The sequence below is a fragment of the Rhinatrema bivittatum genome, chromosome 2 (genome assembly GCF_901001135.1).
Source record: "Rhinatrema bivittatum chromosome 2, aRhiBiv1.1, whole genome shotgun sequence".
Taxonomy (NCBI): Eukaryota; Metazoa; Chordata; class Amphibia; order Gymnophiona; family Rhinatrematidae; genus Rhinatrema; species Rhinatrema bivittatum.
In genome coordinates, this window is record NC_042616.1 from 190,065,532 (window position 1) to 190,093,101 (window position 27,570).

The window sequence follows — 27,570 nt, forward strand, 5'->3', positions numbered from 1 at the left end:
CCTCACTCCACCCTCTTTACTTCTGTGGCGACTCCCTCCGGGTCTGATGGATGGCTGGCTACCGTGGCATCTCCATGCCATCTCCCTCCGGCGTCCCCAGACCGGCTCGATGCTGCAACTCCGCCATCTTGTCCTAATGCCTAGGGCACGCACACGCGTCCCGACTCTTGTGCCAGCAAGGGCGCGAACCTCGGGGGCGTCCCCCTGAGATGACGTCATCTGCTTCCAATATTTAAAGGTCTTTGAAAATGCTAACTAACTGAGCTAGCAAGGGGTAAGGGGATTGCTTCGGCTACTCCTTCCAAGCTACTCTGCCTCATCGGACTTACCAGAGGTACCTGCTCCTCGGGGGCCTCGCTCTTTTCCTTATTTTCAGATTACAGATAGAAACCAGTACTCGCTCCTCAAGGGCCCATGTTCCTGGACACTGAAGATTCTTTACTGCCTGGAAGCTATCACTGCTACAAACAACTGTGAGTTACCATCGCCCTCTCAGAGCTTTCCCTGGAACCAGGTACTCGCTCCTCGAGGGCCTAATCCTTTCCAGCTCCTGAGCTTACTTGAGATCTTACATGAGTTTTTTCATCTTGTTCTATTCATGAACTTTGCCTACTCTGCCTACTCACTTTCTACAGTTTCCCAACAGCTCAGCCATTCTGGGATCGTTGTTCCAGTACCTGAGGGACTACAGCCCTGCTGGGTATATCAGCTCACTACTGCCACCTCTGGTGGTTTCTAATAACCTGTTTAATAAAAGAACTAATGTGTGTCTGTCTCCATACTCCAGCCTAGCCAGTGGTCCCACTCGGAGTATCCTCCCGGAAGCGTGGTCATCTGCCATCGGCCCAGGGATCCACCCACAACTATATCAGATTCATTACAGATTGCTACTCCTTAGCAAGACGATATCTGAGACTACAATCTCTGACTCCTCACTCTCCAGGAGTCCGCTACACAGAGCTTTCTCTACAGATTGCTCCTCCTATCTGATTGCTCCTCCCCATCAAGCATCTTCTCCATAACAGATTGCTAACTTGAGCAGCAGATATACAACAGATTGCTAACTCCCTAGCAAAATTCACAACACTTGTACAAGGCTTTAATGGATATGATCCAAACTGAGTAACATACATATATGGGAAGATGAGAGGAAACATTGGGAACACAAGAAGATGAATCAATTTAGCTGTATATAGCTTAAGTGTTCTATTTTATTGACATCCATATCTAAAGGTGTTCAACCAGATCTTAATGCAATTCTTCTATCTAGAAAATAACTTAATTGCTTAGATTCAAAGAAAACATATCACATTGGAGATTTTTATTGAGCACTTTGAGGGATATCTCAGGAAGTATTAATCACCTATGTCTCTCTGGTGCTTCTGATGAAACATTCTCCTCCTATCCTGTGTCTGTTTACAAGGTCCCATGAAAAGTGTAAAGTAGTCACCCAGAGGCAAGAACACCCCAGAGCTCCAAATGAAGAGCAAAGGGCACCAACCAAATTGGTATGCAAACCTAGGTATGGAAAAGCCAAAGGAAATCTCTCTAGGAGGCCTGTAGTGGTCTTGATGTGCAATTCAGACTTCACACCTGCAACTATATTAGGATTAAAGACTAATCAAACCATCTAGATGCTGGAAGATGGGGAACTAAATATCCTTGGGCTCTGGCTGCTTTCAAGACTAGAGTACAGTGTGCTGGAGTAAGACAAAGACAAAAATCACCCCTGTTCACTGCTTCACGCCACTATCTAACCCCAGTGTACAGAGACAGAATTATAATGTCTCTGTCTCTCTTACACAGCAAGCATTACAAAAATAAACAAAGCATTCCTTTGCCCAACTTCCTTATTCTTCATTTTTTTTTAAGTTTTTCTTCCTACTCAGATAGAGCTCCAGAAAATAGAACCTTCCCTTGTGAAATCCACTTCAGAAGTGAATCTTAAAATGGAATTTGCATAAGCTAAAACCTTTCAGTGGAAAGAAGTCAGCATCACTTCATAGAGGTGCCAGCTATAGAATGATTTAAAAAAGAAGGCTTGACCCTTGATTCTCTGTTTTTCCCATTCTCAGCTCCATTGAAACTATGACTTTACTGGCATTGCTTGGTTCCTAAATTACCTTCAAGAAAAGGAAAGCAAACTAGCTGCTGCTGTTTTACTTGAAAAATAAAAAAACTGGTACAATATGTGATAGAAATTATAACAAGAACGTGAGAGAATCACATATATAAGAATATTACGAGTAAGCAATGTGTTAAACCCTCATTGAGAGGAATAATTTCCTCACACATCAAAGTTTTCACCTGAGGGCCTTTAAAAATGGCCTCCCAGTGAGCCAGTTCTTTCGTTTACGTTGCATATGTTCTACATTGATGTATTTTAAACATCAAGCTCTTGATCTGGCGAAACGTTTCTTTGAACGGGGCTATCCTTTTCAATTATACGAGCAGCGTCTAAAAGAGGCCTATATTCCTCAAGGGAATCGCTGCTTACGTACCAAACCAGGAAAACAGTTTCACAGGATGTGTACGTTTTACAACATATGGACCGGTCCTCAGCCATTGTTCAGAGCATTCATAAACATTGGCATGTACTTCAGCTATACCCTCTTTTTTCAAAACCACCATTGATTTTATTTCAAAGAGGGTCAAATATTAGAAATCATATCATGCGAGCAGCATTACCTGACATTACAGATCAATCCAGTATCGGTACCCACACATGGGGTAGATTTTCAAAGGTTTGCGCACGTATCTTATGCTTGCAACCTCCGTAAACCTACCCCTGCCTCCCTCTGCACGCGCCGAGCCTATCTTGCATAGGCTCAGCGGCACACGCAAGCCCTGGGATGTGCGTAAGTCCCGGGGCTTGAAAAAAATGGGCATTCCGGGGATGGGGCGCTGGCCGAGGGGCATTCCGGGGGTGGAACCGAGGCCTCCAGAACAGCCACCGGGCCGGGGGTTGGAGAGCCGGCATGTGCTAGTTATGCCTGCCCGGAGGCAGGCATAACTTCTCCAAAGGTCAGGGGGGGTTTTAGTTAGGGCTGGGGGGCGGAAGGAAAGTTCCCTCTGAGGCCGCTCCAAAATCCGAAATTGGAGCGGCCTCGGAGTGAATGGAGGAAGGCTGCTTGGCTCGGCATGCGCAAGTTGCACAATTGTGCACCCCCTTTTGCGTGCCGACCCTGGATTTTATAACATGTGCAAGGCTGCGCGTGCATGTTATAAAATCGGGTGTAGATTTGTTCGTGCCGGGTTGCGCGAACAAATCTACGCCCACGCGCATGTTATAAAATCTGGCCCAATATGTGGACAATGTGATATGTGGCAAAACTCTATAACAGGCGAAATGTGGAAACAACCGATTACTGGGGTCATTTACAAGAAGAAATTTTCAACAAATTGTAATTCTCAAAATGAAGTTTACCTAATCCAATGCAACTGTCCTCTATTGTATGTGGGACGTACATCTAGACCAATCAGGACTCGACTAAGAGAACATCGAAGTCGATTAAATACGGGTAACATTGAAGCTCCCATAGTCAAACATTGTTTACTAGCAAACCATATGTTTTTAGAGCTGCATTGGACCATTTTAGAAATGGTCCAGCGAAATCCTAGAGGAGGAGATAGTCATTCCACACTGAACTACAAAGATGGATTTTTGAATTGTCAACAGAATTTCCTCGGGGTATGAACAATATTACTGAATGGTCTTCGCTAGTTTAAAAGGCTGACCCAAACGTTTCTCATTGGTCAGTTTAAAAAATATATATATATTTTTTTAAATTCCCCCCCCCCCGATTGGTTGCAATATGAACCGACGTAAGCTTAAATGCGTCCTTTTTAAAAATGGCGGATCCTTGATTTGAAACGCCACATAACGAAGCAATTTTTTTTCATACTCAGACGCGCATACTCCTGACGAATCCATGAAACACCAGCGGTGTCGGGCGGTTGTTGAGCATTTGCTGAGCAAAGTAGGTGAATGCCTTGCTCCAAGCGTTTTTTTCTGGAAGGATAAGTTCAAAAATATTTTTCTTATCTAAAATGATGATGGAATGACAAAATTCTCCTTTAAAAATTAAAAAAAAAGTGTGAAAAAAATTCAAAATAGTTGTTTCTTTAAACCGTGGCAACCTTTTATAAGAAACAATGTGAATCACCCCATGATTAAGCATACTGAGCAAGCACTACTAAGAAGTGTTTAAATGTTAAAACGCTTTCGCAGCATAAGTGTGCAATTGCTCAAAGATGAGGGTTTAACACATTGCTTACTCGTAATATTCTTATATATGTGATTCTCTCACATTGTTGTTGCTGTTTTACTTGAGCCATAGATTTGAATGAGAAAGAAAATGAAAATTTTCATTAGTTTTGTGTGTCCTCCATTTATTTCAGAGACCATGAATAAATGAAAATGGTCTCATCTGTTGCAATTTACACATTAATTCATAAGGATGCACATCCCTACTGTAACATTCTCTTTTTCATTTTATGTTCTTCTCTGTATCTTTTCTAGCTGCAATATAACTTTTTAAAGATGGGGAGACCAGAACAGCATGCAATACTCAAGGTGCAGATATACCAAGGATCAGTAGAAGCATTATGATATTCTCATTCTTATTTTCTATTCTTTTTCAAATAATTCCTAAATTCTACTTACATTTTTTTATCCCTGCTGCAGTGCATACTGAGCTGTGGATTTCAATGTATTGTCAATGGCACCAAGATTCTTTTTCTAGGTAGCGACTCCAAATACAGAACTGAGCATTGTGTATCTATATTTTAAATTATTTTTCCATATGTATCTTACTTTGTATTATCTACATTAAATTTAAATGCCCAGTTCCGTAGTCTAGCAAGTAGGGATGTGAATCGTTTTTCGATGATTTAAAAAAATCATCAGATATTTTTTAAATCGTCAAAAATCGTTAAGAGTCGCGATACATTAGAAATTCCCCTGATTTATCGTGAAAAATCGTAAATCGGGGGAGGGCGGAAAAACCGGCACACAAAACAACCCCTAAACCCACTCCAACCCTATAAAGCTAATCCCTTACCTTCCCCCACCCTCCCGAACCCCCCCCCCAAAACTTTATACGAGTACCTGGTGGTCCAGTGGGGGCACGGGGACCGATCTCCCGCTCTCGGGCCATCGGTGCCATTTTGGCTGCCTCAAAATGGCACGATGGCCCCGATAAAAAAAAAACCCACCCGACTCTTTAAAAATGACCCCTTAGCTATCCCCACCCTCTCGAGCCCCCCAAAACATTTTAAAATTACCTGGTGGTCTAGTGGTGGTCCCAGGAGCAATCTCCCGTTCTCGGGCTGTCGGCTGCCACTCATAAAGATGGCGCCAATGGCCCTTTGCCCTTACCATATGACAGGGTATCCGTGCCATTGGCCAGCCCCTGTCACATGGTAGGAGCACTGGCTGGCCGGCGCCATCTTTAAAGATGGCTGCCGCCATCGTAAAGATGGCGCTGGCCAGCCAGTGCTCCTACCTCCGGCCCCTGTCACATGGTAGGAGCACTGGCTGGCCGGCACCATCTTTAAAGATGGCCGCTGCCGCCATCTTTAAAGATGGCCACCGCCATCGTAAAGATGCCGCCGCCATCTTTAGCCTAGTGGTTAGAGCAGTGGGCTACAACCCAGGAGACCAGGGTTCAAGTCCCACTATCACTCCTTGTGCAAGTCACTTTACCCTCCATTGCCTCAGATACAAACTTAGATTGTAAGCTCTCTGGGGATAGGGAAACACCTACAGTACCTTAATGTAAACCAATATGATATCTCAGATCAAATGTCAGAATATAAAAAAAATAATGAAAAATAATAGCAGGTAATGGACTTCTCCTCCAAGAGCTTATCCAATCCATTTTTAAACACAACTGCACTAACCACATCCCTGTTTCGTACCCCGCCCGTGGCAGTCCCGTGCACGGGCCCTGCTCACCTTCATGGTTGCACAGCGGGTCCCGGGACAACCTCCCTCGCGGTAGTTGCCAGTCCTGCTAGGTCCCAGCGTCAGTCACCGGGTCTTCCACTGCATGCCAGGCCTCACACCGAGGCTCGGTGTCCTCAGCCATGTTAGCCATGCCCCTACGCGCGCACGGACTGCCCGGACTCATGTAGGGCCAAGGGCGGGTCTTAGCTCCATGGCGCGCCTTTATTGATCCCTCGATATAAGGAATTTCCTGTCTATGCTTCCTTACCTTGGTAATCAGGTCGATTTGTTCTAAGATTGCCTCTGCGTTTGTTCCTGCTCTTGCCTGTTCCTAGTCTCATTCCAGGATCCTTCTGTTCCAGTTCTGTTCCTGACTTGTTCCTGCATCCTAGTTCCTGCATCCTGTTGTTCCTGTGCTTGTCTGTCTATCTACCCAGGTTCACATCTACCCGTTCTGGACCTATCATGATTTTAAACTCCTCTATCATATCCCCCCTCAGTCGTCTCTTCTCCAAGCTGAAAAGTCCTAACCTCTTCAGCCTTTCCTCATAGGGGAGCTGTTCCATCCCCTTTATCATTTTGGTTGCCCTTCTCTGTCCCTTGTCCATCACAACTATATCTTTTTTGAGATGTGATGACCAGAATTGTACACAGTATTCAAGATGCGGTCTCACCATGGAGTGATACAGAGGCATTATGACATTTTCTGTTTTATTCCTCATTCCCTTTCTAATAATTCCTAACATTCTGTTTGCTTTTTTGACTGCCACAGCACACTGAACAGACAATTTCAATGTGTTATCCACTATGATGCCTAGATCTCTTTCTTGGGTGTAGCTCCTAATATGGAACCTAACATTGTGTAACTATAGTATGGGTTATTTTTCCCTATATGCATCACCTTGCACTTCTCCACATTAAATTTCATCTGCTATCTGGATGCCCAATTTTCCAGTTTAACAAGGTCTTCCTGCAATTTATCACAATCTGCTTGTGATTTAACTACACTGAATAATTTTGTATTATCTGTAATTTGATTACCCTCACTTGTATTCTTTCTAGATCATTTATAAATATATTGAAAAGAATGGGTCCCAATACAGATCCCTGAGGCACTCCACTGCTCACTCCCTTCCACTGAGAAAATTTGTCCATTTAATTCTACTCCCTGTTTTCCTGTCTTTTTGCCAGTTTGTAATCCATGAAAGGACATCACCACCAATCCCATGACTTTCTACTTTTCCTAGAAGCCTCTGATGAGGAACTTTGTCAAACGTCTTCTGGAAATCCAAATATACTACATCTACTGGTTCATCTTTATCTACATGTTTATTAACTCCTTTGTAGCTGCTCCTTTCAGTTTTTTTCTAACCATTTTTCTCATTTTCTCAAAGTTTCCCTTTTGAATGTTTAGCACGAGAGTTGTGGATTTGCTTACTGTCCCCTTCCAGTCATTAATTGAAATGTGATCATATTATGATCACTATTGCCAAGCGGCCCTACCACTGTTACCTCTCTCACCAAATTAGATCTAAAATTGCTCCCTCTCTTATCGGTTCATGAACCAATTGCTCCATAAAACTGTTATTTATTCCATCTAGGAAGTTTATCTCTCTAGCATGTCCCAATGATACATGGACCCAGTCAATATTGGGGTAATTGAAATCTCTCATTATTACCACAGTGATTTGCTGTTATTTAGTTGGCCAGTTTGCTCTAGCACCTTTTCAAAAGTCACATTGCTTTCTTTCAGTTCCTCTGAATCATCACTTACAAAGAATGGTCCCAGTATGGGTAAAACCCCACATCCTCCGCAGTAAAATTCAAAGCAAAAAAGTCATAGAAGTCCATCTTTAAAATCTATCTGCAGTATAGCATTTGCACACATAAGTGAATTAGCAGAGATTAATGCTAATATTTATAAACCATGTGGTGGGAGCTGCACAGTTTATAAAATACTGTATTTCTGTTACGACTGTTGCTGCCCGACGTCTCCACTCTGCCCTCCTTACCTCTCTGGTGACTCCTCCTGCGGTTGACGGACGTTTGGCTGCCACAGCGTCTGCCTGCCATCCTCTCCGGCGTCCCCAGACCGGCTTGGGCGCTGCCTCCCGCCATGCTGTCCAGCTGCCTTAGGGTGCGCAGCCCTGCTTCAAGTACCTTCAGTGGCGCGAACTTCAGGGGTGTCCCCCTGTGATGACGTCATGCATCCAATATATAGAAGACCTATGCGATTGCTAGCTAATCGAGTTAGCAAAGGTTTCCGAACCAGGTTTCCGTTCCAGGTTTCCGACAGATGGGATTCGCTCTCCATACCTTGCAACTCTACCTCCTTCAGACCTACTCTATTTGGGGTACCCACTCCTCAGGGGCCTCTCTCTCTTTCTTATCTTTCAGGTCGCAGTCTGGAACCGGTACTCGCTCCTCGAGGACCCATGTTCCTGGACTGGCTACTTGGACTCCACTTCTGCCAGGAAGACACCGCTGCCTATAACATCTGTGAGTTACCACCTCTGTCTCTCAGAGCTGTTCCCTGGAACCAGGTACTTGCTCCTCGAGGGCCTGCCTTTACTCCAGCTGCTGTGCTCTACTCTGAGAGACTGCTGCGTGAGTACATTACCAACGAGGCTCTATTCCTGAACTCTGTATATCCTGCTACTACTCACAATCTCATTTCTCTCTATTACAGCACAGCCATTGTAGGATCGCTGTTCCAGAGCCTGAGGGACTACAAGTCCAACCGGGCTACTTTCCAGGTCACTACTGCCAATTCTGGTGGTTCACCAATCCTGTATAATAAAAGAACTAGTGTATGTGTGTCTCCTCCGCTGAGCCTGACCTGTGGCCCCTCACGGGACTTCCCCCCATGGGCGTGGTCAGCTGCCACAGTATCCAAGGGTCCACCCAAACCCTTACAAATATTAACAATTTCCAAAGTACATGTGAATGTTTCAAAATATTCATATACTTCAAGTGCAAGAAAATGCATGCCTTCTATGCCCATTTTATAAAAATCTGCATGTATATATTTTACTCATAAAATAATTGTGACACCGCATGAATAAATACCTAGAATTAAACACAGAGGCAGATATTTTATAAAGTATGCAGGAGTACTTGTAATCACCATTTTACCAATATCTTCACCAGTTCACCTAGTCCATCTACAGTTCACCTAGACCCTATAGCACCAGAATCCCCACCAGTTCTCCCAGACCTCCTATCCAAAAACTGCAGTCAATAGATGAGTCTGATTTCACTTGTCAGCTAGTAGGTGTAAAAGTATATCACAAGTTTGATAATGTATATTTGTTTATCTCTTACAAAATAGCTAATACAGCATGTATTACTACTAGACCACCCCTTTTATCCCCCTGTAAAATGTATATGTGAAACAAAAAATATATGCATGTATTTGCTATTTAGATACATATATGCTAATGTTATGCAGATATCCCTTTTGAAAATTAACTCATATTTGTTTTGCTATTGTCTTATCCTCTGTCAGTGCCCTTTTTACCCTTGGTTATCTAGCGGGTAATTCTCTCTGCAAAACTATGCATAATGAATTGCAGGTGAAATTGTGTATCCATAACATTGCTTGAATAATTTTCAAAGAGACTTATGTGCATGTCCATTTTGAAAACTGATATTACTTATGCACATATTTGCTGGCTAACTTATGGACAATGTTACAAAATGATTCCCTTGCAGGTTTCCTGTTTTATCATTATTTTTATCTCTTTGACAAGTCTTTCTTCAAATTCTCTCTTGGCCTGCTTTGTGTTTTAGATTTAACTTTCCAGTGCTTATGTGCTTCTTATTTTCTTCATTAGATCCTGCTTTCCATTTTTTTAATGGATGTCTTTTTGGTTTTAATATCCTCTTTCACAGTACCCTTTAGCCATTGTGTCAGATGTGTGTTCTTCATTTGATATTTTTAAATTTGTGGAATGCATTTTATCTGGGCTTCCAAGATGATATGTTTAAAATAGAAACATAGAAATGACGGCAGAAGAAGACCATACGGTCCATCCAGTCTGCCCAGAAAGCTTTCACTTTTTTTCCCCATACGTATCCGTTTCTCTTGTCCCTTGTAAGTGACTTTTTGTTCTATTTCCCTTCCACCCCGCCATCCCTTCCACTCCTGCCATCGATCTATTTCCCTTCCACCCCTGCCATCGATGTAGTTAGCAGTGCTGGAGCTACATCTAAGTGAAGTATCAGTGCTGGAGCTGCATCTAAGCGAAGTATCTAGTTAATTGTTTAGGGATAGTAACTGCCGTCATAGCAAGCTACTCCCATGCATGTTTATCCAGCCTGTGCAACTTAGTTCTTGGTGGTTGTTGACCGAATATAAATCATCATTCCCCCTGCCATTGAAGCAGAGATCTTTTCATCATTCCCCCTGCCGTTGAAGCAGAGAACTATGCTGGATATCATCAAAAGTGAAATATCAGGCTAATTTGGTTTGGGGTAGTAACCACCGTAACAATGTCGACCAAAAACAATTCTCTCAAAAATAATTATAGAGGGATAATAGTCGTATGTAACAGTGACACATGGACAGAAAGGCTAAAATATCCCAAAGTTAATTAACAAAAATAAATCACTATGAATCATGATTTTTAGTCTCATTGGATGAACCTCTTACATGGGCATAGGTGTCAATGCTATTTAGCAAGGACTTTTTACACCGATAGTATAATCATAGGTCCAAATGGATTTTTTTATGCTTAGTGAAATCACCATCTATTCTTAAACATGGAATTCAAATTAATTCATAGTTTCTCAATGCATAACACTGCATAGCTTTATAGTAAATGCTATCATTACTTAGCTTTATATTTTCAAAGAAACTCGTTTACTATAAAGTTATGCAGTGTTATGCACTGAGAAACTATGAATTAATTTGAATTCCATGTTTAAGAATAGATGGTGATTTCACTAAGCATAAAAAAATCCATTTGGACCTATGATTATACTATCGGTGTAAAAAGTCCTTGCTAAATTGCATTGACACCTATACCCATGTATGAAATCGTGATTCATGGTGATTTATTTTTGTTCATTAACTTTGGGATGTTTAAAATGTCACCATGGTTTTTTTTTGGAGGGGGGGGGGGTGGAAGAACCAAGAATGCCACTCCTCAGCAGACATGTTCCTGAGCAGCTCCAGAAGGTTTTCCCTTTTTTCTTTTGAAATATTGCCTGAATTTCTCTCGAAGATGGGGAAGCAAAAAGGAGCTATCAAGAAGGGTAAGCCACTGGAAATGTCGGCTGCCCTTCATCAGACAATGATGCTGGAATACGCACTTACCCTCACTTCAGTGGATGAGGCTGGCTTGGCTGGATCTGGGGACAGTAGCCTGTCTGCAGCAGAAGTTTCTCTTAGCCCCAATAGTCAATCCATTCTGCATTTGCACACTAGTGCTGCCATTCTGATGGATGCTTCTTTTGAAGTTGCTGGACTTTTGGATGGCTCTATTTCATCTTCTAGTTCTGCTCTCCTTGCCCAGCTGATGCAGACTTGGCAGCAGAGCTCAGCAGGAGAGCTGCAAGAGTCCTGGGAAACATTGATTGGTGCAGAGAGGATGGTCACACAATTCACCATGTCGGATGGATTATCTGAAGTAAGATCTAAGGGTTCCATGTTACCTCTTCTGAGTCCTTCTCTGGGTATTCATGATTCTGCTTCTTTTGTGAAACCTGCAGTAATAACTCTGGACAGTCTGTGGACTGTTATGATGTCTATCAACAAGTCTGTGTCATATTTAATTTCTTTAACTACAGACCTGCATAATAATTTTCAATCTCATGAACTTTGATTATGTTCTGTGGAAAAGAAGGTGTCTAAAGGAAGACATCTTTAATGAAGGTTCAAGATGTGCAGGTCAAATATTGAGAATTCTCTCAGGTCTTTGAACCTGAGAAAACTTTCCTCAGAGTTCCTTTGGAATACTTGCTGAACTTTTTGCCTCTTACATGGAGGAAGTTCTGTCAATTCCAGAGAATGTACTACCTTCTATAAAACATTTATTTCTTGCCTGTTTCTTAGTTATCTATGGATAACATTTTGGCAGATGTTCCCGCTAATTTAACTGATTTCTTGGAGAATTCTGAAGACGGAAATGTGGTGGGTTGTGCTGCCTTGTTGGTGACTTTTATTTTCATACAAGATAGTAACATTTTTCGTCTGTATTTTCGTAATAAAGAAGTTCTGATTAAAGGTCAAAACATTTGGATGTACCCAGACCTATCCAGAGCTACACAGGATCATAGAAGGAAGTTTTTGGCCATGAAACCTGAAATTCTTTCTTTAGGGGCCACTTGTATTATACATTATCCTTGTAAATGTGTGTTAACCTTAGATTTTTCATGATTCTTTTATTTTGATCCAACACAACTGATAACATTTTTGGATGCCAAACGTGGCATGATTTCCTCTTCTTCGGCTAATGTGGAACTTTGATTGGGTAATGTTCTGCCTTGAAGCTTTCATCCTTATTATGTTCGTAATTTGTCTTGTGTTTTAGCCATTCCCCATGGCTTTTTTCTGTTCCCCCTCTCATATTGGGGTTTAAATTTAGCCTTATTTCTTGGGATACTTATTTCTTTTTTAACAATTTCTTCATTATGTTATGTATAACCATGTACATTGTCTATTTATCTTTGTCAAATATACTTTATATTTGATTTAAAATTAATAAATAAAGAGTTTAAAAATAAAGTCCCCATGGTTCACGCAAACATTTTTTACCCTTGCAACTGCTCCTTTTAGTTTTCTTCTAAATAGTTACCTAGTGGAGGAGTTTCATAGTGGTTAGAATAGCAAGATGGAAACTAGAGAAGCCAAGGATCAAATTCCACTGCCACAACTTGTTACCTTGGGCAAGTCACTTTACCCTCCATTGCCTCAGTCACAAATCTATGGCATTATTTACTAAGGTTTTCCTTTATTTAGTAAATGCTTAGTAAATCAGGTCCTTAGAGGTCTTTTTAATAAGCCACAGTATTTTACCCCTTAGGAAGAAAATACAATGGGTTTACTAAGCTGCGGTTCTCATTACCACAGCGTAGAAAACCATGCAATATTTTTCTCAGCAGTAAAATACCTCAGGATACTTGACCCACAAATTCCATATAATAGCAATCCCTCAGCCTAGGTCCACCATCTGGGTAAATGTATGGAAACCCCCAAAATATAAAAAATCTCTAGGGGTTCTGTGAGAAACGTGTTCCATCTCTCTGCACCTGTACTGGTTGCTTTAAAGTAAGAAAATGTAAAAAAAAAAAAAAAAAGGTTTTAATGTAGACCTCTCTCTTCCTTTCCTAGTCCTATCTATTTATCCAAATTTCCTCCAGCTTCCAGACATCCAAGATCTCCAGAACCCATGTCAAAGCTGTTAAACCCCAATGACCTAGTGGGGCTTGGAATGCCTGTAGGCTTGGGCTCCTGTGCTGTCCCTGAAAAAATGACTGGCTAGTTTTAAACTTATACCTTTATCATGTAATAGGAGCATAAAATGATAACTGGCATGCTGGTTCCAATTTTTCAGGGATATCGCAGGGCCTGCAGGGGTACTCTGAGACCACCAGGCTACCAGAGTTTAATAGGTATGACTGGGGGTTGGGAGTAGGCTGGAGAGGGGAGGGGTCTGGAGGCCCTGAAGGGTAAGGAGACTGAGTAGAATTTGGACAAAGGGGCAGGGCTGGGAATGAAGGGGATGGGCTTGAACTACATGTTTAAAAACTTAAGTTTTTACATTTACTTCCTTTGGGGCTGCCTCTAGACTTGGTGGGAGGGGAATGTGACAGGGAGGTCTCCCAAGACCTCCTGAGAGTTTTTACACTTTGAAGGTGGTTTCAGGACACTCAGACCCTTTAACACACTGGCTTGGGAACACTGGTATCCCAATGCTCCTGGGGAAAATTAGCTAGAACCCTAGAGCTGTAGCTAACTTTCATGAAAATAATGTGGCCTGTGATTTTAATGCTATTCGTCTCCATCAAAATAAAGTATTCTTAAGGACATTGGCATCTATTCTACTTTGTTGATCCTCTGTGATTTTTCAGGCAATCCACATAATTTTATAACCATAAAAATTTGCAAAGCATTTTCATGCCTAGCAGCTCAGTACCATATTGGCATTTCTGAGGGAAAATAGTGTGTGTTATTTTAAATACCACACATTACTGAATATAGAATAGGATCACGATAGCAGAAAAAGACCATTATGGCCTATCTAATCTGCACATCCACACCAACTATTCAGCTTTACATTCCCTACCATTCCCTCAGAGATCCTCCATGTTTATCTTGAATTCAGATAATGTCTCCACCACCTTCACAGGGAGGCTGTTCCATGCTTCCACTACCCTGTCTGTAAAGAAATATTTGTATGCTTCCAAGGAATGCAAATTTTGTCTCGTGCATATTCATTGTTTTATGTAATGCCTTGTGCAATATTGTTGTTACAATGTAAACCGATTTGATATGTTACGTCAACATGAAGGTCGGTATAGAAAAGTTCAAAAATAAATAAATAAATAGTGGATATCCTGAAAACCTGATTAGCTGGGTGGTCCCCAAAGGACAATGTTGGGAACCTCTGCTCTAGGGAATACATGTTTAGATGTTTAAGTCTGTCCACATTTGCTTTAGAACAAAGATCACTGACCATTTTAGTAGCTGACTCCAACTGGTTTATATTCTTTGGAAGATGTGTTCTTCAGAACTGTACATAGATTTCCAAATGAGGTCTAACCGAAAACTTATACAGGACAATATTACCTTCTTTTTTTTGCTGATCATTCCTCTCCCAAGTATCTTTCTGGCTTTTGCTACCATCTTATCCACCTGTTTGGCCAACTTAAGATCACCACATATGATAAATCCCAAACCCTGCTCTTCTTTTGTGCTTAGAAAAATTTCATACCCTATGCTATAACTGACCCTTGGGTTTTTGAAGACTAAATGCAGAGCTTTGCATTTTCTAGCATTAAATCTTAGCTGCCAGACTTTAGACCATTTCTTGACCTTCACTATATACCTTCTCAAGTTGTGCATACCTTCCTGGCAGTCTACCTAAAATGCATGGCATGGAAGCGATTAATTGGTGCTGTTGCATAGTTGATGCAGCCTTGTAGGTTAACCTACGAGGCCCACGCTGACAGGGGGTTAACATACCTTGAAGTGGGACAGACTGGAGCTTCACCTATACCAGCCGCCTCCCCCACAGGTTGAGCCTTTGGGTTCTGGTGGCCAGCAGGGCTTAGGTGGGTCCTTAGAGTGATAGAGCGAGAATAAGAGACTGAAGACACACTAGGGTCAGGGCAGGCAGCAGACTGGGGATACCAGAGGCAGGCCAGTAATTGAGGTGGGCGACAAGCAAGCATAGTCATGTACAGGGCAAGAGTGAGGACCAGGTGGCAAGCAAACATGGAAAGATCCAAAGCTATGATCAGGTCCAAGAGGCAGGCAAACATTATCAGGTCCAAAAGCAAGGCCAGTACCAAGAGAACAGGCCAAGGGAGGGCAAGGACCGACAGAGTGACACTGGACGAGACTAGCACGATAAGGCTGGATGAGAAAGGTTGGGCAAGGTAAGGCTAGAAGAGGCAGACTGGGCAAGGCAAGGCTGGACATGAGAACACGGGAATGCAGGAACACAGGAATGCAGGAGCAACAAACTGTGCACAAGGCTGGAGACCTGCTGCTGAGGTGGCATTAGGCAATCTGGTCCGCACTTAAATAGTGAGGGCCTGCTGTCATCACTAAGTGCTGCGGGGCTTTTCCCCACCACTGGCCCTTTAAGTAAAGATGTGTGGCATGCAGGATTTATTTATTTATTTATTTAAGTGATTTTTATATACCGACAACCGTATGCACATCGTGTCGGTTTACATGTAACTTACAACCAATAGATATATAGGCAATGCCTTTACAAAAAACAGTTTGCAACAAAAACGTAGTAACAGTGCAAGTAACTAAATAACTTCGGGAGGGAGGGATAGTAGTTGCAATAGTCTAATTTGGATGAGAAAATGGGGTTGCAATAGTCTAATTTGGAGAAAATGGGGTTGCAATAGTCTAATTTGGAGAATATTATGGCCTAGAGGACAGTGTGGAAGTCATTTAAAGTAAAGGAGAAGGTTTAAGTTTTTTGAGGATATGAAGTTTGTGGTAGCATTCTTTCATGGTAGAATTTATGAACTTTTTGAGGTTCAGTTGGTTATCTAGAATTGCGCCAAGGTCTCGTATGTGTTGGGAGATGGGAATTGAGGGGGGTGGGGAGTTGTTGTTAGTGGATGTCAAGGTGTTGTGATTGCGTGATATGGTAATATCACTGAGTCAAAGAGATTGATCAAAATCATCTGCCAAGACATACTTCTGGTAAAGCCATGCTGCCTTGGATCTTGTAATCCAGTGGATTGCAGAAACTGCAGTGTCCTCCGTTTTAGCAGCAATTCCATCATTTTGCTCACCATAGAAGTCATAGTAATTGCTCTGTGGTTCCCAGCCTCCTCGTTAATTCTACTTTTGTAAATAGGAACTACATCTGCTTGTCTACAATCCTCCAGAACTACTACTGACTCTAAAGAAACATTGAAAAGTTCAGCCCATGAAGCTGTTAGAACGTCTCTAACTTCCCTTGAAACTTATAAAATGCTCTATTGTTTTATCTATGGTGAGGTCAATATTAAACGAGCGCTTAGTGCTATTTTGCCACATAAGTGTAACTTATCCAACTAAATAGTGGCCAATGGATATGTGCCTACATTCAGCAGCAACCACTTAGCCACATAAGTCACTTATACAGTTAAAAAGTTAACCGCATAAGTTGTGAGCATGTAGTGGGTGGATCTGGGCGGAGCGACTTAGCTGCATAACTTACGTGGCTAAGTAGCAAAAGGGCTGAATTTTAACTTAAATCTAGTTGACTAGATTTTGATCTGTCACTGAAGAACCTATATTTGGACTTAGCCAAGCTAGCACGGAAAATTACTGGTAGAAGCTATTTTTCCTCCCCTGACCAATTTCTAGCTCCCTTCTCCCATACACTCAGAGTTGCTTGCTTAGCCCCAGTAATTTTTTAAAGGGGTTAATCTAACCACCTAACTGACAAACTTGGAGTGCTATGCAGTTTCAAATTTTACCCCTATATGGTATAGATTATCAACTGGCAAGCTGAAGCAGTCATAGTTTTACCCTACTGTAGGGGTGTGCATTCGTTCCCTATGAATTGGGAATCCGCAACGTATAGGGCCCTATTCATTGTATTCGTGGGGAGCGAAATGTATCGCGATTCCCCATGAAAAACAACAAATCTTCGCCGAATTATTTGGCTGCCAAAAGGAGCCAATTTAAAACAAACCCCCCCCACCCTCCTGACCCCCCCCCCCCCCAAGACTTACCAAAACTCCCTGGTGGTCCAGCGGCGGGTCCGGGAGCCATCCCCTGCACTCACACCCTCGGCGCCATTTTGATTACTGGTAGCCGACGGTCCAAGGGAAGGAGATCGCTCCCTGACCCCCGCTGGAACACCAGGGACTTTTGGCAAGTCTTGGGGGACCCTCCTGACCCCCACAAGACTTGCCAAAAGTTCAGCGGGGGTCCAGGAGCGACCTCCTTTACACCGGCCGTCGGCTGCCAGTATTCAAAATGGCGCCAATAGCCTTTGCCCTTACTATGTCACAGAGGCTACCGGTGCTATTGCTCAACCCCTGTCACATGGTAGGAGCACAAGATGACGCTGATGGCCATGTGACAGGGGCTGACCAATGGCACCGGTAGCCCCTGTGACATAGTGGGTCAAAGGCTATCGGCGCCATTTTGAAACCGGCACCCGAGGGTGTGAGTGCAGGGGATGGCTCCAGGACCCCCCACTGGACCACCAGGGAGTTTTGGTAAGTCTTGAGGGGGTCAGGAGGGTGGGGGGTTGTAGTTAATTTAATTTTAGTGGAGACACGAATAGGAATTAATGTATAAACGTATCGGGGGGGCTCCCTTGCCGAATGCAATGTATCTGCCCCCGATGAATACGAATCCTGAATGCAACGTATGGCGCCCCTCTGCACATTCCTCCCCCTACTGCATGCACAAATTTGTTCTGATTATGGTTTTATATTACAAAACATCCTGTGCACCGTGATTTCATTTTTGATAAGCAATCATTACATACTCGTTTTTAATTTTTTAGCTTTTTTTTCCTATTGGAAAGGAACTAAACATGTCTACACAAGGGAAATTTCTTCAAGAAAAGACATAACTATAAATTTATTCAAGGAGGGAGACTATAGGAGGCAAGACAGCATTACCGACAGACTCTTCCTTCCCATGAGGTTTCATCTGGATTTCTAGCCTGCAATTAATCTTGGACCCAGTGCCTGATGTCATCATTAAGCATCCGGATTTTTCCATTTAAAGGGGTGACTTGCAGCCTCCTGATGGGGAAATTACAGGAAGCAAGAGAAGGTTTTACCTGCCTGTGAGATTTCATCTGGATTTTCAGCCTGAAACTAGTCTTGGGCCTGGCGTCTGACATCAATGTTACGACCTGCATTTCCCTGTTTAAAAATGTGACTTGTGGGCTTCTAGTGGGGAGTCAAGAGAGTATTACCAACAGGCTCTACCCTCCTGTGAGATTTCATCTCCTTTTCCAGCCTGCAACTAGACAGCCATGGCATCTGACTTCATAATTAAGTGCCCATATTTCCCCATTTAAAGTAGTGACTTGCAGTATGCAGCCACAGACGCACAGCAGAATCTGCATGCCAAAGGGGCATGTTCTAGTAAGAGTTATGCACATGCCTTAATAATATTATTGTTGTACAGACTTTGGGAGGTTTCCCCTTTTGCATTGGAGGTTTCTTTTAGGGGTTTGTTCCCAGCATAGGTGAGAAGAGGAAAGGGAATGTCCACATTCTCTCATCCAGTTCTGGCATTACTTATTTGTCTTCTCAGTCCCCAGTTGAGACCTTCAAGATTCCTCTGAATTAAGGAGTTCAAAATACCCAGGGACTGTGCAGCTTGATAGATCTATTGCCACTCTTGAAAATGTTTCTGTTTCTTTGAGTCCTAATCCTACATTCCCCCATAATTGGGACTATGGAGTATGAATTTGAGTACAACAATACCTTTTTCTGGGTTCTTAAAGGTCTCTATAATTGATGGATTGACTATATGGAGAGCACAGTGGATATTTATCAAAAGTAAAATATATTTTTTAGATTTTGTAGTGCTTAGCAAGCATGTTGTGTTCTGAGTTGCTATTATCTCAAGAAGTGAATGTACAATTAGATTTTGTTTGGACATCTTGTAGTCAAAATATGGAGCAGGCTACATGCTGGATGTATAATGTTGCATCAGACTTTGCAACCGACACCTAGCATAATACATTTGATGACACCTAGAATGTATGAAAAAAGGATGTTTCAGTATTCAGACTTGGTTTCAATGGGACAATAAATGATTGGCAGCAGGCCCTAGATTAAGTCTTTGACTGGACCAATTATGTGTCAATAAGAATAAAGATGTGATGTAAGAATGCTTGTCATCAGGGAATAAAGCATTGATTGGTTACATGCCCTGATAATGAAAGATATTAGAGATGAGCCCCGGGGGCTAAGGGGCAGATCAGATGAATAGAGCAACTGTGCCATAGCCATTAGGGATGCGAATCAGGCTTCGGACGATTGAAAATATCGTACGATATTTTCAAAATCATCAGAAATCGGGGGCTCCCCCAAAACAATAGGAAAACCCCACAATATTGTTCATGGGGGTTCTCTTATCGTTTTGGGGAGGGCGGGAAAAAAGCACACAAAAATAACCCCTAAACCCACCCCGACCCTTTAAAACTAATCCCTTAGCTTCCCCCACCCTCCCGACCCCCCAAAAAACTTTTTACAGGTACCTGGTGGTCCAGTGGGGGTCCCTGGAGCAATCTCCCGCTCCCAGGCCGTCGGCTGCCACTAATCAAAATGGGGCGATGGCCTTTGCCCTTACCATGTGACAGGGTATCCGTGCCATTGGCTGGCCCCTGTCACATGGTAGGAGCACTGGATGGCCCGCGCCATTTTTAAAGATGGCACCGGCCATCCAGTGCTCCCTCCATGTGACCGGGAAGAAATGGAACAATTATTCCTGAAGCATTCATTTATTGTACAATATTGTACATATGTACAATATTGTACATATTTTGTACATATGTACAATATTGTACATATGTACAAAATATGTACATATGTACAATATGTACAAAATGTATATATTGTACATATTGTATATACTTGCAAATCTTGTTTATAATATTTAATGTTATACTCCCATTATCTTCCCCCCCCCCTCAATTACTCTCTTGTTAACATGTTATATTTGTTCGATGTATAGCGCCACTCCAGGCGTCTGTTTGCGTTACACTGTAAACCGATGTGATATCTTTGATGAATGTCGGTATATAAAAAATTTTAAATAAATAAATAAATAAATAAATAAATAAATAAATATCAAGTGTTCTTGATATTTTATGCAAAAATTTATAAGGATAACTAAAATAAATTAAATGTAATGGGAGAAAACTATAAGAACATAAGAAGTGCCATAGTGGGTCAGACAAAAGCTCCATCGAGCTTAGCATCTTGTCTCTGACAGTGGCTAGTCTTGGTCACAAGTACCTGGTAGATCCCCAATAGTTGATCTATTTCTTGTATCTCACTACCATGAATAAGCACTGGCTTTCCCAAATCTACTGTTAGTTGCTTTGACCACATCCTCTGGCAACAGATTCCATAGTTTGACTTTGCACTGAATGAAAAATACTTCCTATGATTTGTTTTAAATCTGCTCTTGCTAGTTTCATGGAATGTCCCCTAGTATAGTGTTGTCTAAAAGGGTAAATAACTATTCCCTATTTCTCATTCCACCCCACTTATGATTTTATAAATCTCAATCATATCATCTCTCAGTCATCATGTTTCCAAGCTAAAGAGCTCCAATCTGTTTATTCTTTCTCCTTAACAGAGCTTTTCCATCCTGTTTATCATTACTGACATAATTCTTTTTTGTATCTTTTTTATGTGTGCTATGTCTTTTTTGAGATAGGGTAACCAGAACTACACAAAGTACTCAAGATGTGGTTGCACCTTGGATCTATACAAATGCATTATAATTTTCTCAGTTTTGTTTTATGAGGTCTATATTCAGATACAGTCCAGAAAGCAAAGTTAGCTGGATAAACTTATCTGCCTCACTTTGGAGACATATTCAACAGTGCAGCCACAATATTGAATATTAGAGATGTGAATCGGAACTGGAATCGGTTCCGATTCACATCGTTAATTTTTTTTCGTGCGGCCTGATCACGGTTTTGTTTATCGGCTGCGCCATTTTTAAAGATGGCGCCAGCCGTCCATTACTCCTACCATGTGACAGGGGCCGGCCAATGGCATGGATACCCTGTCACATGGTAAGGGCAAAGGGCCATCGTCGCCATTTTGATTAGTGACAGCCGACGGCCCGAGAGCGGGAGATTGCTCCTGGGACTTCCACTGGACCACCAGGTACTTGTAAAACATTTTGGGGGGGTTTGGGAGGGTGGGGGAAGCTAAGGGATCAGTTTTAAAGGGTCGGGGTGGGTTTAGGGATTGTTTTGGTGTGCCGTTTTTCCCCGCCCTCCCCCAAAACGATAAGAGAACCCCACGAACAATTTCGTAGGGTTTTCCTTTCAGTTTTGGGGAGCCCCCGATTTCTGATGACTTTGAAAATATCGTATGATATTTTCAATCGTCAGAAGCACAATTCACATCGCTATTGAATATAGCCGATTATCTTAATTGGTTGGCCTGCTAACTATAGCCAGATAACTTTAGGACAGTTCTTTGACTTGACCAGATCTAGCCTGCTAAGTCATTTGGCTAACTCTGAATATTGAATTAGCTAGTTAACTTAGGCCTGGATTTTCTAACATCGCAGGCCTTTGAGAATCGCATGGTACTGGGGGGCGGGCCTGCGAAAGCCAGCAGCAATCGCACCACCGCGGTGTGATCATTGCTAGCTTTCGCACCCAATAGCGCCACTGTGAAAGGTGGTGCTATTGGACGCGCTACTGGTGGCGATAAGGAGTCTTACCTTTCGCCATCAGCGAAGTCGTCGTGGAGTCCGCCCAGACTCCTCCCCTTACGGTGTGGACTCCGCCCCGATCTAAGTATCACATGTGAAAAAGGGACTTTTCGCTTGCGATCCCTTTAGAAAATGACCCTCTTAGCCAGCAAACTGAACTTTTCACAGTTATGTCCCTGGACTGCCCCTAAATTATCCAGCTAAATTCTAGCCACCTAACTTATTAGCCGGCTAGAATTTAGCCGGATAAAGGCTGAATATAGCCGGGTAAGCCATTTAGACCGATTACTATTATGTGATCTGTCTAAATGGCTTTTGAATATGGAGCTCTCCATTCCTTTCCAAATAATTCATAGTAAAAATTCATAGTGAAAACCACTTCTGGAGTGGTGCAGGATGACAGGGAGAGGCTGGAGCATGGCTAGATAGTCTAGTAAGGTTGGAGCAAAGCTTGGAGAGGCTGGTGCAGGGTGCAGGTAATACTGGAACCAAGACTTGGATTGGAAAGCATGCAGTTAGGACTGGAACTCAGGAACAGTGTGTAGGTGAGACAAACTCAGGAACATTATGCCGGTAAGACTGGAACTCAGGAACAGTGTGCAGGCAAGACTGGAACTCAGGCTTAGATAGAAGCAGACTAAGACAGGACAGGACTAGACAACACAGAACATGAAACATAAAGGCCCAAAGGCAGTGAAGGAAAGGCAGAGGAAGGCCTTGGTAGGCCACAGAACAAGGCAAAGCACAGGAAGACCTTTAGGCCACAAGGCAAGGCAAGACAAATGTGGCTAAGGCAGGGAGCCAAGAGAGATTCGATGCAGAAGAATTGACGCAAAGGACAGACAGAGTTAAGTAGGGCTGCTGGGTGTGGTGCAGGCAAGAAAGAGGGGGCCTGCCAGGCTGAAGGGTATGCTTGCTGGGGTCACCTGGTGGAGGGGAGGCTGTACTACAGCTGGAACTGTAACACAAGATCCCCTGGCCTTGAACATCCAGGGCCACAGATTTAATCCCTGTTGCCCTAGACAGACAAATCCAAAACTGAATCAGTGTCTTGAATAAATGGAGTCACTTGATAATCAAAGTACAACATTAAACAAGTAAAAAAAAAAAAATCACAATCTGAAAAAAAAACCCCAAACTATTTTATGGACATAAAGGATGGTTATCAATTAAATTGGTGATTATTTTAAATTTTACCAATGGAATTTTTCAGTTTTCCTGTTAGTAACTTGCTTTACTAAAGGAGTTATGCAGTCAAAATCTAAAACTATCACTAAGAAACTCATAATAGAACATTTTGGAAAATGCATTGATTTAGTTGTAGTTGTGTGCAGTAGAAGTGGATCCTTACAGGTCAATTTTAAAAGCATTGCTTGCTCAAAAATGCCTACATACATGCATATAAGGCCCATGCATGAGCAACACAGATTTTAAAAAGCCACAAAATACACGCATATTTACCCAGACATGAAGGAATAAGGGGGCGGAAAAGGGATGGGGCCAAGACTTACGGGCATAACACTGAATTCCACAATTGGAACCCACAGCGAACATAAGCTAGATATTCATGTAACTTTACTGCTGCTCCAGAGGAGGACAAATTCTGTAGATCTCAAGTTTTAAGGCTTATAAGGCAGGGTAAAGGGTCTGGGTCGACGGGCAATGTGAAAGATGAAGACCCAGCGTGGTCTGAAAGACCTTGCTATTAACTGGACAGACCGATGGACTAATTGGAAAGCTGAGAATGTGCCTCGTGCGAGTATGTTTCAGAAGACACTGACATATGCACTTAAAAGCCAACATGATGCTATTGAAGATGCATGCATGCTAGCTGTTCTCAAGCAACTTCTTAAAATTAGGAGCATACCTAAATGTGGTTTGTGCATTTTAAAACATATGCACATAAGTGTGAGCACAATTAAACATTCTAGTGTATTTTCACTCGCGAGTCAGTACGCGCACGTGTGGGCACATGTACGCTTGTTTTAAAATCAACCTGTTATCTTCTAATATGTTCTGTCTTTCAAATTAAAATTTAAATTACATGATCCATGGCTATTTCTGCATATAGCTTCATTATAATTTAAAATATTCAGTACTGGGCACATACTATATATTACATTATATTAAAAACAGACAATATCTTTTTGTCCCTTTTAATGGGATCCAGTTCGTGAAGGTCCGGATTGAGAACATTTTAAAACATCTCAGGCTGGTGTCAAGATTTTCTTCACCAAAAATGTATAAATCAGTTCATCAGATTAGATATTCTGAGCTTTTCTGGTTATTAGATTTTCAATATTTGGAGTATTTGGTACAAGTCACATGATTGATTTAGGCTCTACATTTTTTTTTATGACAGGCTTTATCAATGGATACTCATGTCATATGCATACTATTCACGAATTTAACTCACCAATTATTAGTAACTGTACACATTCTTTTTATTATTATCTTCCGCAGTATACATCTGACTTTATTACTGTGACAGCCACTAAATTCAATTATGTATATGACAAGAAGAAATAGTACAATTCAAGATGAACACTTTAAGCCTTTATTGATGTTTTCTTAGTTACTTCAGAACCAAAAGCATATTACCAAGTTCTGCTTCTAAGGACTCCTATGTTTTTAAAAACATTTTTTCTGGTCTCAAAGATCAGATGCATTACATTATACTTTTGAGGCTCAAAAATTTACTAGCCTGTTATTACAAAAATTATGGACATATTTGTATCACTTATGCAGAATTTATAAGCTAGAATGTTTTTAAAAGTCACAGTACTTAAAATAGAGATGGGGAAAAAAAACACTCATATTCTGAAGTGATGAGACAGCGAGTTGACCATCAAAAATAAAAGGCTTCCAGAAGTTTGAGTTACCAGTGTCTCGGGGTCTGACATCTATCGATGCAAATGTATTTCCCTAAATTTATTTTTTCCTACTTTTATTCTGTTTGCCTGCCTGCTTCAGAATAAATTAATTTCTCTTTAATCTCTTCACCAAGCCTCTGGATAACTGCATCAGCCTCTTAAAATCGCCAGAGTATCTGTATTTGTAAATTGATCTCTCTCTCTATGGCTGGGGGCCAGGGCCACTCTTATATGCAGGGCATAGACTTAGCATTTTCTAACTTCTTTTCATTTGTAAGACAGAGAGACACGTTCTGTCTATCGACAAGGGAGCCATTCTAAAAGAGTGTTAGAACAAGTGTATCATAATGCAGCCTCTGGTACCGTTCTGAAAGCCATACCCCAGACTCTTAAAAAACAAAAAACAAAAACCTAGCTCTACATCTATTTCAAATTAGTTAATGAACAGTTTTCTGAAACCCTCTCATCTGCTTCCTCCTAGCCAAATAAGATTTCAGATAGACATCTTAAAGTCGTCTTGATTCCTCTTCTGAATTGTTTATAAAGTGACTCACAAATATAGATAAATGATTTCACTTACATATGCCAGGAAATGATATTGTGCAGAAACACGTGATCTTGCAAGACTACTCTGTGCTTCTTCAAAACATTTGAAAGTATGAAATTAAAGTGTCACACAGAAGCTCTGGCGTTTTGCTCCCAGTAGCTACAGCTTCAGGTCTAATAATATTTTATGGCTTTTTTTGCTCAGTTATCTCATGCTATGTGTGAATGCTGGATTACAAATAATTAGTTAATGATAGATGGGTATAATCTACCTACTACCATTCTGCAGATAAAGAAAGCACAGAAGGGTTGGCAGTTAGTTAGTATTTCCATGTAATTATCAAAAACTATTCCTTTTGTTGAAAATGAACAGTTAAAGCATATATGCAGTACCTAATGCCACAGCCACTAAATTACATACATCACTCATTAACGGCAGAGTATAACATATAATCCATCTTCTGACAATGGACCCATGTACCCCCACTTGCCTTTGGCTCTTTGGTTATGAGATCTGGCATTACTTCCTAATCCATCATTAGCTTTCCCACGTCCTACATATACCAAAATCTAAATATAACTCACTAACTCCACATCAATTTGCATGCTACACAGAAACAATTAAAATGTGTCATGTCTAGAAGAATACATGCAAAACAACATTTCTATGCATTCTTATTGTGTTTATGGGAAACAGAAAAACTGGTTTTGAATCCCTGGGTTAACATTTTCATCTTTGGCATTGAAACACATATAGTCTATATGTAACCTCATAATATGATATAGTGACTTTTCAGATATATAAGTAATTACCTTATTTTATTTTACTTTCACATTTTAATCAGAAACTTTAAATGAAAATACACTATTATATCTGCCACATAAGATTCCAAATACAATTCCCACAATAGGCATGTTTTTACGTGGGCTAGCATAGACACCGACACCTTGCAAATAGATATCTGAATAAATATGCATATTAAACTCAGTTTTACTTACCGGTCTTCCATATATACACAATTTTTGTTTCAAGTTCACTTTGTGCCTTAGCTACCCCGATTCCAATGAGAAGAACCATAAGCGGTCCCAAGCACCGGGCTGAAACAGCAAAACCCTTCGGACCATCAAATAAAGCCCTGCCTGTCTCTCTTAGCCCCATGCCTTCAGCAGCCTGCTTCGGAGTCTCAGTTGTCGGTAGCACAATGGATAACCCTGGCCGGAGTAATTTCTTTTTTTCAATGTTTCTTCACATGTGGTGGCGGACGGAAACCTCTTTCCAGCTATTGTGCATGCCAGCTCAGAAGGAAAAAACTGTTTAACACCAGGGAACAATAGAATCCTTGGCGGCTGCAGTGGCCGCTGCTCTAGTTAAAGCTACAGCGAGTGTGATTGTTGCTCCCCTCTTTCCATTCAGTGGTTAGTGGCAGTTTTCCATCAGCTGAGAGAGACAGCTGTCCGCAGGGGGCTCCAGCTGACTGAGCAGGTTATCTTGGTTTGGAAGGTAGCAGCAGTAATTTACACCAGCTGGAGAGATGGAGAGAGAGAGAGAGGGAGAGGGAGAGAAAGAGAATGAGAAATGTATCAAATGTTAGAATTCCAACACAGAAATAAGGTGGTTCCTATTTACAATTTTACAGCCAGCCAAAAAAAAAAAAATATATATATATATATATATTGACAAACACTTACATGCATATTTCAGAAATATGAGTTAGATCCTCTAAAATGATGTTTATGCCTTTATATAAGTAAATTAGAATATCTTTCACATTGTGGGCTTTTCACTCTGCTTGAACAAGACTGCATATGCAACCTTGCCTTTTACAAACACAAGAACAAAATACTTATGCTGGTAAACTTAACATATGAATAAGCCTTTTTCCAACTGTATAAAAGGAAAAATAATGTAGAATCACGAAATCTTAATTATTTTGGACATATTTTCATGCATATAATAACTTAAAACAATGTATTTCAAACACATAAAACCATTTAACTTAATATTTAACAAAAATACCAATGAGTCTCTACTATAAGAAAATATGTAAGATAAAATTGTAATTCTGGTTAGGGAATCT

General features: G+C 41.5%; 1 protein-coding gene across 3 annotated transcripts in view; it reads right to left on the minus strand.

Annotated features, from left to right (window-relative positions):
• The window catches only part of THSD7A (thrombospondin type 1 domain containing 7A), an 862,000-nt gene that overhangs the window by 791,549 nt on the left and 42,881 nt on the right, over nt 1–27,570 (minus strand). For all 3 annotated transcript variants that reach the window (XM_029588974.1, XM_029588975.1, XM_029588973.1), the window contains exon 2: nt 26,492–27,016. In XM_029588974.1, coding sequence (XP_029444834.1) covers nt 26,492–26,651 — 160 coding nt within the window. In that variant the 5' untranslated portion in view covers nt 26,652–27,016. The remainder of the gene's footprint in view (nt 1–26,491; nt 27,017–27,570) is intronic.